Source organism: Orycteropus afer, unplaced genomic scaffold (genome assembly GCF_000298275.1).
Source record: "Orycteropus afer afer isolate SDZICR_OR568_19922 unplaced genomic scaffold, OryAfe1.0 scaffold00232, whole genome shotgun sequence".
Classification (NCBI taxonomy): Eukaryota; Metazoa; Chordata; class Mammalia; order Tubulidentata; family Orycteropodidae; genus Orycteropus; species Orycteropus afer.
This window is the reverse complement of record NW_006921819.1, coordinates 489,781-506,993: the sequence shown is the minus strand read 5'-3', so window position 1 is coordinate 506,993 and position 17,213 is coordinate 489,781. Positions and strand designations below refer to the sequence as shown.

Here is a 17,213-nt window from a genome sequence, read left to right as displayed (position 1 = left end):
TAAATATGATTTTAAGGGCAGTAAACAAAAGTTCATAGTAATTGCTGCTGCTAGATGGCTGAATTTGGCACTAGAATTCACTTTCTTAATCATCTAAAATGTACACACATCATTATTCCTATAATCAGAAATGGTGGAAAGGGAAGATAAAATTTCCTTTTCCTAAAGTTATGTTCAAATTTACACATACCACCACTAGCAGACTATCATTCACAAGCTGGCACAATTTTTGCACAGAACTCCCCAGAAACACGGCTTCTACTAATAGGGTGCTATCAAATGTGAAAACAGAAAAGCAGCTGCCCATCCCCATTACCCACTGAAGTCTTTACTAACCTCAAGGTCACTAAGTAAATAACTATGGCATCAGAACTAAGACCCCAGTCAATGATTAGCTGTTAATGTTAGTCAGAAATAAAAATATATACAGCATTATAATCTGAAATCGAATTCTTTGTTTTCTGGAAAGGAAAATGAAACTTCACCTCATTTTTAAATAGTTTTATTTATTCACACAGTATTTTAATCTCCCTTGAAAGCTATAAAATAAAGACCATTTACTTACTATTTTTCCACATGGTAAGCACTGATCTTTCCTTTAAAAACAAAACTATGCACACACCAAAAGCTTTGAGCAGGAACGCGCAAAGCTCTAGGGGAAGTATATATTCCTGAAGTGGCAGATCACAATTTAGGGATATACCTTTTAAGAACTGTTTTCTTTTTTACCTTTTTAATAAAACTCATTTTCAAAGTAGCATTATTTTGAAAGATTACAATCCCAAACTAATTTCTATAGCAGATTATCAACTTCAGAAGAACATGTGAGCTAAGATAAAAAAGAAATTAAGAATGTTTTTCTTTGACCAGAATTTCTGAATTTGATAACCGTATTTGTTGTTTCTTTAAAAAAAAAATTAACATACTATACACAAAATATAATTGTTAAACTTTTCTTGTAAATACAAGAATGGGCAAAGTTAAGGTCCATCAGTTAGAGAAAGAATGAAGGTAGGCAGTGCATTTAGCAACACATATGAACTTAAGGCCTTTGTTATGACGGTAGTTTTACTACTAGCAACAGTTATTACTTTCCCCTATGCTTACACACACAAGAGGCAAAGCAGTAATGTCTAAACATGTAAGGAATTAACACAATTTATAATACTATTGGTCAATACAGTTATACTCCTTGAAAACAACTGCTGGTAGTAAGATGTGGTTAACAATTCATACAGCAATTAAAAGTAATAATCGAAAGTAAGAGTCTCCTATACAATCAGAACATCTGGCATGTAAAACAGTGAAGAACTCCATGTATACTTCTATTTTGCAGATGCTACCAAGACTGTAATAGATCTCAAAGCTAACCATTGTATAATACATTTTGTAAAACATCTATCTAAAAGTACACTGCACAAGTGACATTTCTGAACACTAAAACCAAACGTATACCTGACACTACTGAACAGTAGCCTGTAAGAAAATTTCAGGTTGGGAAATTTCACTTACACTTCTTGCAAAACTTGTATTCATTATTTCAATCATCTGTCACATTAGGACAAATTTTCTACAAAGCACCAGAAAAGGTAGTAATTACGCTGAAGTCAGGAGAGCATATTCCAGCTCTGCCTACCTGTGAGCCACAGGGAAAGTTTTCTTAACCCTCATTAAGGCCTCAGATTCCTCAACTGTGGGACAAAGGGGTTTAACAAAAGGAATTCTAAGGACATTGCCGTAAAATAGGATTTTGCTAAATATATGAGGTGGGAGGGGAAGGATAGCTATGAAACACCAAGTCTGAGACACATCACCATGAATATTGATTACATAGAGTTTTAAGTCAAAGAACTAATTCTGCATTTATGGGATGAAAATGCATAGCTTTTTCAGCATGTGTTTCCAGTTATCAGAAAGGTAGAAAACTATGACAATGACAGTACAGCACACAATAGAAATATTAGCTATGGCAGCACATTAACAATGAGTAGGCATTACTTTGCTAACCAGAAGGCTGGCAGTTGAAACCCACCAGCCACTCCTCGGAAGGAAGATTGGGCAATCCTACTTCTGTAGTGATACTGCCTCGGAAACCCAAGGAGAGGTCGCTATGAGTCAGGGCCAACTCGATGGCACATAACAACAGGCATTACTTGTGTTTGTTTTTAATAATGTTTTCACATAAGTAAGAGATTTTATAGAAGATACCACAAAGCACAATGACACAAATTTAAAAGACACTTGCAACGAAAAGGCAATCAAATACTTAGGGCATTTCGCATTTTTATAAAATGTGCACACACACAAACCTGGCCCTAACATACTTCACTGTACCACACTGAGCCCAAAGTCCAATTTCACTTTCATACAGAAGTGCCTCCTTTATGAAAACCTACACCTATTTTCAAGAATCAAAATTCACTTGTATTAGACTGTACTCAAGTTTAAAAAACTGAATGTATTTTCTTATACCAAAATTTCTTCTAGTAGTACAAATGGCATAAATGAAGACAGAAGACTAAGTGCAGAAAAGTACCAGACCCTACTACAATGCATATTTAGACTGAAAATGTGCTTAATGGGGTTCATATACAGGTTTTCAATGGATAAAGTCATTTTTCACAAAGAAAATTCCCAAGGCTCGCTCAATAATAAATTTCCATATGAAAAATATATTTTGAGTGTCCAACTGGGCAGGAAAAAAAACTTTTAACTAGTATGATTATATATGTCAATTATTACATAAGTATTTAAATCACATGACTAAAAATTAGGCTGGTTAAAAAGTACCTGACTAGAACAAAGGAGAATTAGTCTTCCTTCAGAAGATCCTAAAATAACCTGGTAAGAATATGGTAAATGAAATGCAATACAACCAAGTGGCATACATATAAACTGACTAAAATTATAATACTTTTATTCTTATGGTATTTGCTTATTTCACATTATCTTGAAGACAAATGGATTATGACCTTTCAAAATACCAAAGTTGGAAATTTTACCAATTATTATTAATACAATAAGGGCTTTTTAGTTACAATATGGTAATAATACCTGAAAGAATTTCAATGTGAGAAAGAATATATCTGATGAATATTACCATACAGTACATTCCCTGATACCCCCACCTAATGACACGACACACACAAAATAAGCTAGGGAGCAAGAATTTGTTAACAGTTTTATTATTTTTTAATGTTAAATACCATGGAACAGGATTGTAAGGATGAAAAACTCAGTCAACAACTGCCTCACAAGGGATAAGAAAAATTCTGCCATGATATTAGCAAAGGTAAAGGAGAAAATTTACACTGTAAGAGGCACCATTTCCCCACAGAATACCTCTTGGCATTTCCTGAATGAGTGGGATTAGCAATCTAAATAAATCATATTTCAAGAGGTAACAGCGACAGATAAAATTTAAAGGGATTATTAAAATAACATTTACAAGACTCCGAACAATTCTTGAACTCTTATTAAAACCACAAAGAAAGAACAATTCTTTATTTATGAATTTCATAAAGGACTGAATGTGCAACTGACATCTGCTATTGATGATCTGGTAATATACAATTTGTCCAGTAGCCGAACAGTTTTTATTGTGTTTTCTAACCGTAAGAGATCATTAAAGGCAAAGCCTATATGATGCTGTACACACAAAATAAAATGGTCACTGTGGGCCATACTACCAATGAAATGGTAGGTAAACAAATCTTTTTCTGGTCAAGAGAAAAAAAAAAAGAAATAGCACTCTGCATGCTTCACTCTACAAGATGAATTTTCCTAGAAAGAATCCAATGAAAATGGCTGCAATTACAACAAGAAGCGAAGGAAGAGGACTGGTGACATTATCTCTGAAGGATGCAACTGAGGTTGATCCTGGTTTATCCGAATGTGCTACCTTTCTGAGCCTTAAGCCTTCATCCTAAAAAACACACACACATAAAAATGAGAGGTTTTAAAAACAAATATCCATATACTGAGACTACTGAATTTTTGCTCAAAACTGGAGCCGAAAATCTATATAGGCAGAAATTAGATCAAGTGGCTGAAGAGGCCTTGGAATGGGAAAAAGGGTCAACCCCTAACCAGCATGAGGATACGTCCTGGAGTGATGGAAATATTCTAAAACTGCTTTGTTGTGATGGTTGTACAACTCTATAGATCTACTAAAATTCAATGAATTATAAATTTACGATGTATGTATTATATCGTATGTAAGTTATACTCTAATTGTTGTTGTTGTTATGGGCTGTCGAGTCAGACCCGACTCACAGAGACCCCTCCTTGGGTTTCCGAGGCAGTATCACTACGGAAGTAGATTGCCCCATCTTCCTCCTGAGTAGTAGCTGGTGGGTTTGAACCACCAGCCTTCTGGTTAGCAGTCAAGTGCCTTAGGCACTAAGCACCAGAGCTCCTTATACTCTAATTAGAAGAATTTAAAAAAAAAAAAAAAAAATTGGAATTGAGAAAAACAGTCCTAATCAAATATGGCTATAATTAGAGGGAAGGGGGGGAAAAAAATCACTGAAATTAACACAACATCGCTTACAGAATGTTAAATTAGTTACACTTGTTGTAGCCCAATCAGTCTAATAAGATAACCTGTAGTCTGATAAGTAAACCTTATACCTGTCTAAAAATCAACACACTGTGTGACTAGGAAAATGACAGCATAGAAGGAGTGCAGTGTTTTGCCAAAGGAAGAAGTTATTATAGGATCTGGGAAAATGGGTACATTTTAATAGAGCAGCATTGTAATAGTTCCAAAGCAAAGTAGGGCCATGTGTAAAATAGTCAGCATCAGGTCTGGACTACAAAGTAGACAAAGAATCTTGTTTCTTTGGGAATTACTAATTAAGACAGATGTGGAATTTTGAATACAAAAAACCCTCAGCTGAACCACTGCACCAGGACTGCAAATTGAGGCTGGTTCTCTCTGTCAAAGTGACTTAGAGCCTTCAGATAAAACTGGGAAACTTCATTCTTACCACTATGGTTTCACAGCAAAATTTCTAACAGTCTGTGATTTTAGGGGATAAGGTTTTAAAGTAAGAAGCAACAGACATTTTATTAGCTACAATATGACCTTGTGAAAAATACTTGTAGCTGGCTTTAAGTGTGTCTGTTATACCAGCCTGGTAACTGGCAGGGCAGATTCATTTTCATTTTCTCAGATTCCTCCAATGAACTTATAAAAACAAACATCTACTACAAGAATACAACTGAGGCCATACTTTCTTACTTGCACTGTTGAGTTTTCTGGTTTGTTCTGCTTTTGTCTTATGGCATGTACAGAAAGCAATGGTTCTCAATTTCAGCTATACCTCACGAACACCTGGAGAACTTTTTTAGAAATATAAATTTTCTAATGTTGTTGTTGTTGTTGTTGTTGTTGTTATGTGCCATCGAGTCGGCCCCGACTCATAGCGACCCCTCCTTGGGTTTCTGAGGCATTATCACTACGGAAGTAGGATTGCCCAACCTTCCTTCCGAGGAGTGGCTGGTGGGTTTGAACCGCCAGCCGTCTGGTTAGCAGGCAAGTGTCTTAGCCACTATGCTACCAGAGCTCCCAAATTTTCTAATAGTAAAATTTAAAAAGCAAAGCCAGGAAAAGGAAGAGGATATGGAATATGTGGCTGATTGCCTCCTTTGCCTTGATACCAGAATAAATGAATGGTGCCCAGCTACCATTACTGAACATTTTGATCAGATTCCATAGAAGAATCCTGATCAAAAAAGGGAAAATGTAGGAATTTCAAATTCTCATGGATTTTAGACTTTCTGGAGAGGGTAAATGAACTACTGAAACTATTGCCCTGAGATAATCTTTAAACCTTTAACCAAAAATACTTTTTTAAGTCTTAAAACTACACATAGCTTAACTAGGAAAAACGGTCTGCCTTGAGCACTGTCTTAGTTATCTAGTGCTGCTGTAACTGAAAATACCAAAAATGGATGACTTTTACAAACAGAAAATTATTTTTTCAGTTTAGGAGGCTAGCAGTCCAAATTCAGAATGTGAGCTCTAGGGGAAGGCTTTCTCTATCAGCTCTGGAGAAACATCCTTGTCTCTTCAACTTCAGCTCCTGGTTCCTTGGAGATCTCCATGGGTTATAGCATCCATCTTACCCCATCCATCGCTGCTCATCTGCTTGCTTGTTTAATTTCATATCTCAAAAGAGACTGTCTCAAGGACACACCCCACACTAATCCTGTGTCACTAATGTAACAAAGACAACCCATTCCCAAGTGAAATTATAACCACAGGCATAGAAGTTAATAATTTTAACACATATTTTGGGCAGACACAATTCAATCTATAACAAACATGATCTTTTAAGATCTATTTGTATGGAATCAAATTGTCACAGTAACTCAAAATATTAGATAGGAACTTTAAGGGTCAGTGAGTTTGTGTTAATGAATGAGGAACAACTCAGAAAAGAAGGGTGAGAATGGTTATACAATTCTAAGAATGTAATAAGTGTCACTAAATTGTACAAGCAGAACAAATTGGTGCATGTTTTGCTGTTATATTCTCATAACAAAACAAAATTGAGAAGGAAAAAGTGAAAGAAACTGGTAAAATTCATTTTAATCATGTATGTTAGTTAATCTCATGTATCCAAAATATTTTAATACTAAAAATAAAAAAATTCTTTTTCTTATATTAAGTATGCATAATCAGCATGAGTTTACATTCACAGCACAGGTCCAGGCAGTTCCCTGATATGACTAGAGCACAGAACGTGAAAGGTAATACAAGCAACAGCGAAAGCTGGCAGTGTCACATGCCAGATCACAAGTAAGTAGGATGTCTGCTAAGGTAATGTGTGGTAAGTTATAATTTTAAAAAAGCAATAAACGCAATAAAATTTCAAATAAAGGTAATAAAAAAATTTTGGGAAATGGATAGTGATGATGGTTTCCCAGCATGGTGAATGTAATTAATGCCACCAAACTATGCATGTAAAAATGACTGAAACGTTTTGTTATATCTATTTCACCACAATAAAAATTTTGTAAAGAGAGTTAAGCTGCAAATGATGAGAATCCATGTAACATTTTTAGGAGAGTAGCAGTAGGAAGGACAAGCTAGGACAAATTAAGGCAAAGGAGAGAGAATTCATCAAGGACTAATTTTTTTAAATGACTGATAAAATGTACTACTAATAGTCAAATATGCTATACCTTCATGTCACCTCATCGCCCCCCCCCCAAAAAAAAACCAGAACTTACTCTCAGGTGTCGATTTTCTTCTGACAGTTTCATCATTTCTCCCTGAAGTCTTTTACACTCTTCCATTAGTTTTCTTGTTTCAGTATCATTGAGTGAAACACTATGTGGTTTTGGCATGGGTCCATCTTGTTTAGATGCATTCAGTGGAGCAGCTTTGCTAGGTTCCATATCATTCTGTATTATAAAGATATTGGAATGTTTAAACAAATAAAAATTCAGACTCCGTATCCTGTTCTTCCCAAGAAATTCTTTAAATGAAATATTTTGTGACACCTTTCATTTGTAAGAATTTTTTTTAGAAAAATACTAAATGTTATGGATGTCTGTGAACAATTTTAAAAGGCCTAAATCAATAACTATCAGTAATAAAGATAGGTCAAGGTAAGTAGCCCGCTCCCCTCCTCTACTCCCATAACCCTTTACACTTACCTCTACCATCGCACTTATCATTTGTTGTTGTTATCTGCCGTGGAGTCGGATCCGACTCATACCGACCCCTCCTTGGGTTTCCAAGGCGGTATCACTACGGAAGTAGATTGCCCAACCTTCCTTCCAAGGAGTAGCTGGTGGGTTTGAACCGCCATCCTTCTGGTTAGCAATTAAGTGCCTTAGGCGCTGTGCTACCAGAGCTCCTAGCACTTATCATATATTCTAATAATTTATTTTTGAAGTCCTCTCCTATAATACTTCAAAGGCTGGGAGAAAAGAAGAATTTCTTACAATTCTCTGTCATTTACCCCTAAGCCCAGCACTTTGGCCAACTGTAGTTATTCAATTAAAGTATGTCAATCAAAATCCAAATATAAAGTTCATTTTGAGTGCTGATTCCACAATTCAAATGAGGTTCTGGGGGGACGGGGTAGTATCATAATCATTCCAATGAAACTAGGATACTATTAAGAAAAAAACATTTACATGAAATCTAACTTCTACTAATGAAAAAAAGTAACTAAAGGACATATGAAGGGGACCCAAGTCTGTGCTCTCCCACTTGAAATGAAAATGAGTCTTTCAAATCATTAAATTACACTGCTTTAGTTCATATAATTCAATGTGGAACCACTTTTAAATATATGAGCCCTGAAATTTTATTCATACCAACACTTACCCATCTGAAGTTAGTGGCAAAGGCCTAGACATAAATATTTTGGGCAAGTGCCTTAGTATTCCTGAGCCTATCGTCCAAAGTGCTTCAATATTCTTCATCCTGGTATCATTTATACCACCACACATCATAACAGTATTAGTGTAGTCTTCTTTTCAATTTTAATTAAAATTCATGCTTGTTAAAAATTCACAGATAAAAAGATAAAATCAACTACTATACCATATTTTTACACAAATAATTTGTGCATTATACTGTTTTGTGAGTTCTTGGGGACAAACCAAGCAACACTTTTGCGCATTTGTTTCTTAAGCACACTATGTGCATTTATGCATATGGCCATTATTTACGTGGGTGCAATATATGTGAAAAATAGGGTATTCATATATAACAGATTATCTGAATAAATAAGATATTAAATAGCTATTTACAAAAGTCAACTTATGGCATGCATTCTACAGTATTCATTAATAAAATTTAATTACAGACTGCAGAAATAAGACTAGTATTTCTTACAAAGTGAATGTGATTTGATCAGTATGCCTAAATCCATGTAAAAAAAAAAAATCAATCATATTATAATGAGCTTCAAATGCACAAAACTGTATACATTTGACCTGTCAGTATTCAAATTGTTCCACTTTTCTTCTGAGGCTTCACAGCTGTAAAAGCTTACTCCAATTTCCTTCTTTAGGTTTCTCTCTCGTTAGCTTTCTGTCATTTACCTTAACTTCCCCTCAACCCCCAATCAATACCATCTCTATCCATTAAAAATCTATTTCAGATATATTTTGCTCTACTTCAATATTCTTATTCTTTTCCTTAACAGTAACTAGAATTCATTTCAATGTGATTTTTCAAGTATGCTTAAATTGCATCCAAGAATACTTCCAACTTCTAAAAGGTACTTTACCTTCCTCTGCAAAGAATACAATGGTTCCCAATATAGCAACTGAGGAATTTTTAGGTTTTGGTTAAGAATTGTGGGAAAAAAAATACTACTCACATCACAAAGCAGCCTAAGAAATTAAAGGAGATACATGAGGCCAACAACGAACAGGCAAATATTTAAGTAAGGAATTAAAAAGCTCTTCACAACTGGCTATTTAATCTTTAAATAAATTCTCTAAACTCCAGAAAATTTAGAATTATTGGGGAGGGAGGAAGGGAGACAGAGGAAATTACCTCCTTATCTCACCATCTTGAAATAACTATTATTTGTATTATCTTAGTTTCCAGTATTTTTATATGCTCATTTTACATAGCTAAAATCAGCATACATACTATATTTCATCTTGCTTTTATTCCCTGTATATACATCTTTTAATTATCACCTTAAATGACACAGTATGTCTTTAAATATTCTATTTAATGTCTAAATACTTCACTCTTGTTAAAGTACTTGAGGTAGTTTCAAACTCTAGAATTTTAAATAAATACATCAATGAGTATCTTCTTATGGTGGTAGAATTATTATTTTTTTAAATTGAAATTTTTTCTTAATGCTATTGTATTGCTTTAACAACAAAAAGGGCGAAAAATGACATAACTTGTTGGAGCACCAACATAAGACTAGAATGCCAAGAAGATGGTGAACCTCAAACACACTTCAAAAGTTAAGTCAATCAAGTCATGAAACACATTATACGGAGTTTAATTCTGTCTAGGCCCTCTACAAACCAGTCAACATACAGAGTAGATGCAAAGAAATCTAATTTATTTATGTATATTTAAAATATGAGCACATATATCCTAACTTAGTTAGGGATTTTTTTTTTTTTTTAAAGTGCTGAGTCATTCATGTAGTAACAGTCTGAAAAGCCTGATGGGTAACATTAAGGCAGGTGTGACTTTAAGCATATACTTCCATGCAGGAGCTCCAACAGTGAGGTTTGGCTCCAGGAAAACAGCTTGTTCCTTGAGAGATGCTTCAGACAGGTCCAGAAAGAGGAGACTGGTTGCTCTGAGAACCATGAAACAAGCAAACTAAAGGGATTCAACATGCTGTGACTCTTAGTAAACTGATGAATAGTAACATACAATATTATATTTAACACTGCAACTTAGAATAAGCTGAAAGGTCAGGCAGGGATACCAATAAAGATGAAATAATACAGCATACCTTCTATGTTTTCCACTCTATGTTATTTGCTCATTTTCAATAATCCCTCTCTATCTATGAGTTGAATTTACTTATGTAATACTTTTTAACAGCTAACAGAATTTCAATTCCAATATTCCTAGTGTAGATAATTACAAAGAGAGACCTGGAGATCAGAAATAGAAGCAGGAAGATAAAAAATATAAGGCAGAGTGGGTATTCTGCATGCTTCTGACTTTGAGAAAGTGGAAATGTGTATTTTTAAAAAAACAAAAGCAAAAATCACAGCCAACGAGTAGATTTCTGACTGGCTAAAGCCAAGAGCTATGGCATGACACTGTCAGGGCTAGCTTTTAAGGCTTTAACCTATGAATTAAGAGAATAAACAAGGTTACCCAAAGATTATATCCACTCCAAACAACCAATTTACCTGTTTCTCTAGGACTATAATCCCCAGGAATAAATAACTCCAAATCACAAAATCACAAAAGTACCAGATATGTAGACAAAGGGCAGATTTTTTTTTTAAAGTCTCAGTATGCACATTATGTACAATGCCAAATCAAAATATAAGGAGCCTGTTAAAACTCTGAGGTTGCTTAAGTTTCCAGTAAGCAATAAATGGGAATGGGAATCATATAACATCCACTCCATCACCCGAAAGTCACTATCTTTCTTCATGTGCTGCCATTTTACTTGAGTGACTATCAAAACACACACACACACAAATATTAATAAGCTCAATTATGACTTATTAGGGCTTTAACCACAAATGTTCCTACCCTGGGGCACTGTAAAAATCTAACCACCACAGTTAAGTAGGTTACTATTTATATTTGATAACAAAATATAAATTAGTGATTTCATTCATTTTTTTATATAAACATGAGCACTTGCTGAAGAGCAATGTTTGCCAGCTCATACCTTTGCTGCTATACTTACTGGCTATACTGCTCAAACAAGCTACGAAGTTGCTTAGTAGCTCATTAAAAAGTAATAAATCAGGAAACTCTTTTGGAGTCTGCTCCAAAAATCTCAGTGACAAGAAAAAAATTTTAAGTTCAGAATAATGCTCATATATACATTTGCCCTGTGCACTACTGAGATTAAACACTAAACTAAATATATACATACATATATACACACAATAGTTTGTTCACTTGATTTTTAAGTGCTTTGTGGTTCTATTATAATAACACATTCACAATACCACTTAGCTGTGAGGTATCTACATTAAACTTTGTTTTAATCAGTAATGCTAGTAGACACCTAAGTATGTTAGCTCCCTAACACAAACCTTCTGCTTCTCCTGTTTGAACACATTGAGTCCCCTGGGGTCATTCTTCATATTATAACTGGCAGGTGTTGCAACTGTGTTGTTGATGCTGCTCACTGAAGTAATAGCCGTGGCAGTCCCTGGTACAGTTATACCCTGAGGTGGCATGGGAAACATATTCTCAGATTGACTTCAAATTCTGAGTTCTCCTGTGTGATACTGGGAATGACTGACATAAAAAGCATTAGGCTCTAAAACATTCACATTTTACTCTATTAAACTCTGTTATGCATAAAAAATAATACCAATAATTAATAACTACATTAAATATAACTTTCTGACCTTTTGTATTTGTTTGTTGATATACTATTTCTCGACAAATATAGCTATAATCAACTTGTATTAGATTTACTTATCAAATTTATATGCTTTCTTAAACTATGCTGGCCTACTGTTATCCTGAAATGAATACCTTTTAACTCTAATTCTATGGCACTTAATGTTTTCACTAAATACTGAGTATCTGAAAAACAAGCATTGTCATGTTCTCTTACCCTTGGTAGGTAAACACTTAATCTGCATACTAGTTTTAAGTTAAATAAATTTTCCCTTACAGTGAAAAAAATGTAATGATATATGTAAGTCTGTCTTGTACTCAACAATATCCCCAGATACACACACATACAACACACATACGAACAATAAACAAATTTAAAGACTCATAAAACACTGTGATGATATACCATGTATCTCCATAGTTCTCCTTCTTTTAACAAACAATATTCTTTAATACAGATAATAATTTTATACAAAAAGGATGGGAAATATTGTGAAATAATTTGAAGACTATATATGACTAAGAGAACTCCATCTTACTTATTAAAAATGCACCCTCTCCCAATCTGTTCTTTGTCTCAATAAAAAATATTGTATATTGATAATCATATAATGTCTTTATACATAAGTCCCCTGGAATTTCCATCTCTTTATGGCGCTTTAGCCTTTATTAAGACAAATCAGCATTTATTCCCTAGAAAATATAATATTATTAAATGTTAGGAGGAGACCGTAAATAGAATGTGATATAATTAAGAAACCTGGAAAATGTCTCATTAGAGGCCTCAAAATAAACCAAACTTTTTAAAAATCTGAATACAAAGAACTGAACTGGTCATTAAACAACAGAAATCAGAAGTTAATTAAACACTATCACTAACTAGATATTCAATCTTATAATAATAGAGCTAATAATCCAGAGAACCCCATCATGTAAAACAGTTAAGTCAATGGCTTCAAGTATCATCTATCTCCAGTTTTTAGTCACTCAAGGAACATGCTGAATAGCTCTAATACTAGCAATGAAAACACTGAAAGACACTATTGTTGTTGTTGTTGTTGTTATTTGCCGTTGAGTCGGCCCCGACTCATAGCGACCCCTCCTTGGGTTTCCAAGGCAGTATCACTACGGAAGTAGATTGCCCCATCTTCCTTCCGAGGAGTGGCTGATAGATTAGTCATTATTTAATTAAAATAAATTTAATCAAAGATCTATTGCTCCCTACAACTAGGATGACTGTATATCTTAATGTGCTTAAAGGGCAGTGTAAGTATATGCCTATGAATAATTCTTACTAGTATCTTTTTTTTTTTTTTTCTCTAAAATAAAAAGGTTTCGGGATTTCCTGGGTCACCACCACCCTATGACCCAAGTCAGAGAGGTAGTTCCCAAAAAGAAGTGCACACTAATAAATAATCATCAGGAAATAAAGACTTAAGCTATAAAAATAAAAACATACTTAACCACTATGGGAGCTCTGGTGATGTAGTAGTGCCTAGGGCTTTTGACTGCTAACCAGAAGGCTGGTGGTTCAAACCCACCAGCCATTCCTCAGAAGGAAAGTTAGGCAATCTACTTCCATAGTGATATCACCTCAGAAACCCAAAGATAGGTTGCTATGTGTTGGATCCAATTCCACAGCTGTGAGTTTGTTTTTTTTTTTTTTACTCAACCACTACACATCTAAAGCTCACTCCCTTCTTCCGTTAAAAGATGACCACAAAACATCAATCATTTTCTTATTTAAGATCTTAAAAAACATAAAGAAATCAACAAAATAATAAAATTTTCCTACTGTTATCAGAACTGTGTAAATGTACAAGAATTAGTAAGAAACACTTGATCAGTATCACAAACTTTAAGATCCAAGCTCTGGTGGCATAGTGCCTAAGGCATTTGATTGCTAACCAGAAGACTGGCAATTCAAATCCACCAGCCACCCCTCAGAAAGAAAACTGGGCAATCTACTTCTGTAGAGATAGTGCCTCAGAAATCCAAGGAGAGGTCACTATGAGTTAGATCCAACTCAACGGCAGTGAGTTTGGTTTAGTTTTGGTATCTATACCATCCATGACTTATTTGTCACTTTGTTATTCTGTGGAGGCTTACACATAGCTGTGAGACTGAAAGCTATGCCACAAGCATTTCACTGGTACAGCAGGGTCACCCATAGTGGACAAGTTTCAGCAGAGGTTCCAGACTAAGATAGACTGGGGAAAAAGGACAGATCCATCAACTTCTGAAAAAACTGGACACTGATAATCTTATGAATAGCAGTGAAATAATGCCTGATATATTACTGCAAACTTTATGAAAAGCCACGAAGCACTGTTCGATATAGTACCAGAAAATGAGATCCTCAGATTGGAAGGCACTCAAAATACAACTGGGGAAGGGTTGCCTCCTCAAAGTAGAGTCGACCTTAATGAGGTGGATAGAGTAAAGCTTTCCAGACCTTCATTTGCTAATGGGGCACGACTCAAAACGGGAAGAAACAGCTGCAAACATTCATTAATAATTGAAATGTGGAATGCACAAAGTGTAAATCCAGGAAAACTGAAAGTTGTCAAAAATGAAATAGACTGAAATTGTCCATTTTGAATCAATCATATCGTCTACTATGCCAGGCATGATGAATTGAAGAGGAATGATGTTACATTCATCATCAAAAAGAACCTATTAAGACCTACCTTGAAGTACAATGCTACCAGTGATAAAATAATATCCATATGCTTACAAGGAAAACAAGGTTCTACTATTGTTCAAACTTATACATACACAAACCGCTGAAGACAAAGAAGAAGAAATTGAAGATATTTTACCAATGTCTGCAGTTTGAAATCGACCAAACATGACATCAAGATGTACTGATAATTACCAGTGATTGGAATGCCAAAGTTGAAAACAGAGTTTTGGCAGTTGGAAAATATGGCCTTGGTGACAGAAATGATGCCAGAGACCTCATGATAGAATTTTGCAAGATCCACGACTAATTAATTAATTGCAAATACCTTTTTCAACAACATAAATGGTGTTTCTACATGTGGACCTCACCAGATGGAATACAAAGAAATCAAACTGACTAAATCTGTGGAAGGAGGCAAAGGAGAAGCTCAATATCAAAAAGGCCAGAAGCTGATTGTAGAACAGACCATCAACTGCTCATAAGCAAGTTCAAGTTGAAGCTGAAAAAAAAAAAATTAAAACAAGTCCATAAGAGCCAAAACACAACCTTGAAAATTAAAAAAAAAAAAAAAAAAAACCTCACTGCCGTCGAGTCGACTTTGACTCATAGGCGACCCCTCCCTGGGTTTCCGAGGCAGTATCTCTACAGATATAGATCACCCAGTCTTCCTTCTGAGGAGTGGCTGGTGGGTTTGAACTGCTAGCCTTCTGGTTAGCAGTCAAATGCCTTAGGCACTATGCCACCAGAGCTCCCTGATTATATCCCTCCTGAATTTAGAGACCATTTGAAGAATAGGTTTGATACACTGAACACCAATGTTAGAAGACCAGATGAGTTGTGGGATAACATCAAAGAACATCACACATCAAGAAAGCAAAAGGTCATTAAAAGACAGGAAAGGAAGGGAAGACCAAAATAGATGTCAGAAGAGACTCTGAAACTTGCTCTTAAAACAGAGAGCAGGAGCGAAACTGAATGAAAGAAATGAGGAAATAAAAGAGCTAAACAGAACAGAGTATCTCAAAGGGTGGCTCAAGAAGAGAAAGCAAAGTATTAAAATGAAATGTACAAATACCTAGGGTCAGAAAACCAACAGGGAAGTGCATGCTCAGCATTCCTCAAGCTAATAGAGCTGGGAAAAAAAAGGTCAAGCCTCAAATTGCAATGTTGAAGGATTCTATGGGCAAAACATTTAACAACGCAGGAAGTATCAAAAGAAGACGGAAGGAATATACAGAGCCACTGTACCAAAAGGAATTGGTCAACATTGAACCATTTCAGGGCGTAGCGTATGATCAAGAACCAGTGGTATTGAAGGACAAAGTCAAAGCTGCACTGAAGGAACTGGTGAAAAACAAGGCTCCAGGAACTGATGGAATACCCAATGAGATGTTTCAACAAACGGATTCAACACTGGAGGCGCTTACTTGTTTATGCCAAGAAATCTGGAAGACAGATACCTGGCCAACCAATTGGAAGAGTTTGATATCTGTACCCATTTCAAAGAAAGGTGATCCAAAAGAATGTGGAAATTATTAAATAACATCATTAATATCACCTGCAAGTAAAATTTTGCTGAAGATAATTTGTAAACAGTTTCAGCAGTATACTGATAAGGAACTTCCAGAAATTCAAGCTGGATTTTAAGACAATGTGGAATGAGGGATATCACTGCTGATGTCAGATGGACCTTGGCTGAAAGCAAAGAATACCAGAAAGATGTCTGCCTGAGTTTTACTGACTATGCAAAGGCAGTTGATTATGTGGATCATAACAAATAATGGATAACACTGCAAAGAATGGGAATTCCAGAACGCTTAATTGTGGTCACAAGGAACGAAGACCAAGAGGCAGTCATTCAAAGGACTTTACTGCGTGATTTAAAATCAGGAAAAGTGTGTGTCAGGGTTGTATCCCTTGACCATACTGAATCAATCTGTATGCCGAACAAATAATCCAAGAAGCTGGACTATATGAAGAAGAACAGGGCATCAGGACTGGAGGAAGACTCAACCTGCAATATGCAGACAACACAACCTTGCTTGCTGAAAGGGAAGATGACCTGAAGCACTTACTGATAATCAAAGACTAGTCTTCAGTATGGATTACACCTCAATATAAAGAAAACAAAAGTCCTCACAACTGGACCAATAAGCAACATCATGATAAATGGAGAAAAGACTGAAGTTATCAGGGATTTCATTTTACTCAGATCCACCTTCAATACCCATGGAAGCAGCAGTCAAGAAATCAAATGTCGTATTGCACTAGGCAAAATGGCTGCTCTTTAAACTGTTAAGGAGCACTTTAAAGTGTGTGAAGAATAAGAAGTGTTCAACCTAAGCTATGGTATTTCCAATAGCTTCATATACATGTGAAAGCTGAACAAGGAATAAAGAATGCCAAAGAAGAATTGATGCCTCTGAATTGTGTTGGCAAAGAATACTGAAAACAACATAGACTACC

General features: G+C 35.3%; 1 protein-coding gene across 1 annotated transcript in view; it reads right to left on the bottom strand.

Moving 5' to 3' along the window:
• Positions 1-3,766: 3,766 nt before the first annotated feature.
• VAPA (VAMP associated protein A) overlaps positions 3,767-17,213 on the bottom strand; it is a 53,846-nt gene continuing 40,399 nt past the window's right edge. Inside the window, exons 5-7 of the mRNA XM_007948912.1 lie at positions 11,746-11,880; positions 7,243-7,416; positions 3,767-3,925 (exon numbers count right to left, since the gene is read on the bottom strand). Coding sequence (XP_007947103.1) covers positions 3,767-3,925; positions 7,243-7,416; positions 11,746-11,880 — 468 coding nt within the window. The remainder of the gene's footprint in view (positions 3,926-7,242; positions 7,417-11,745; positions 11,881-17,213) is intronic.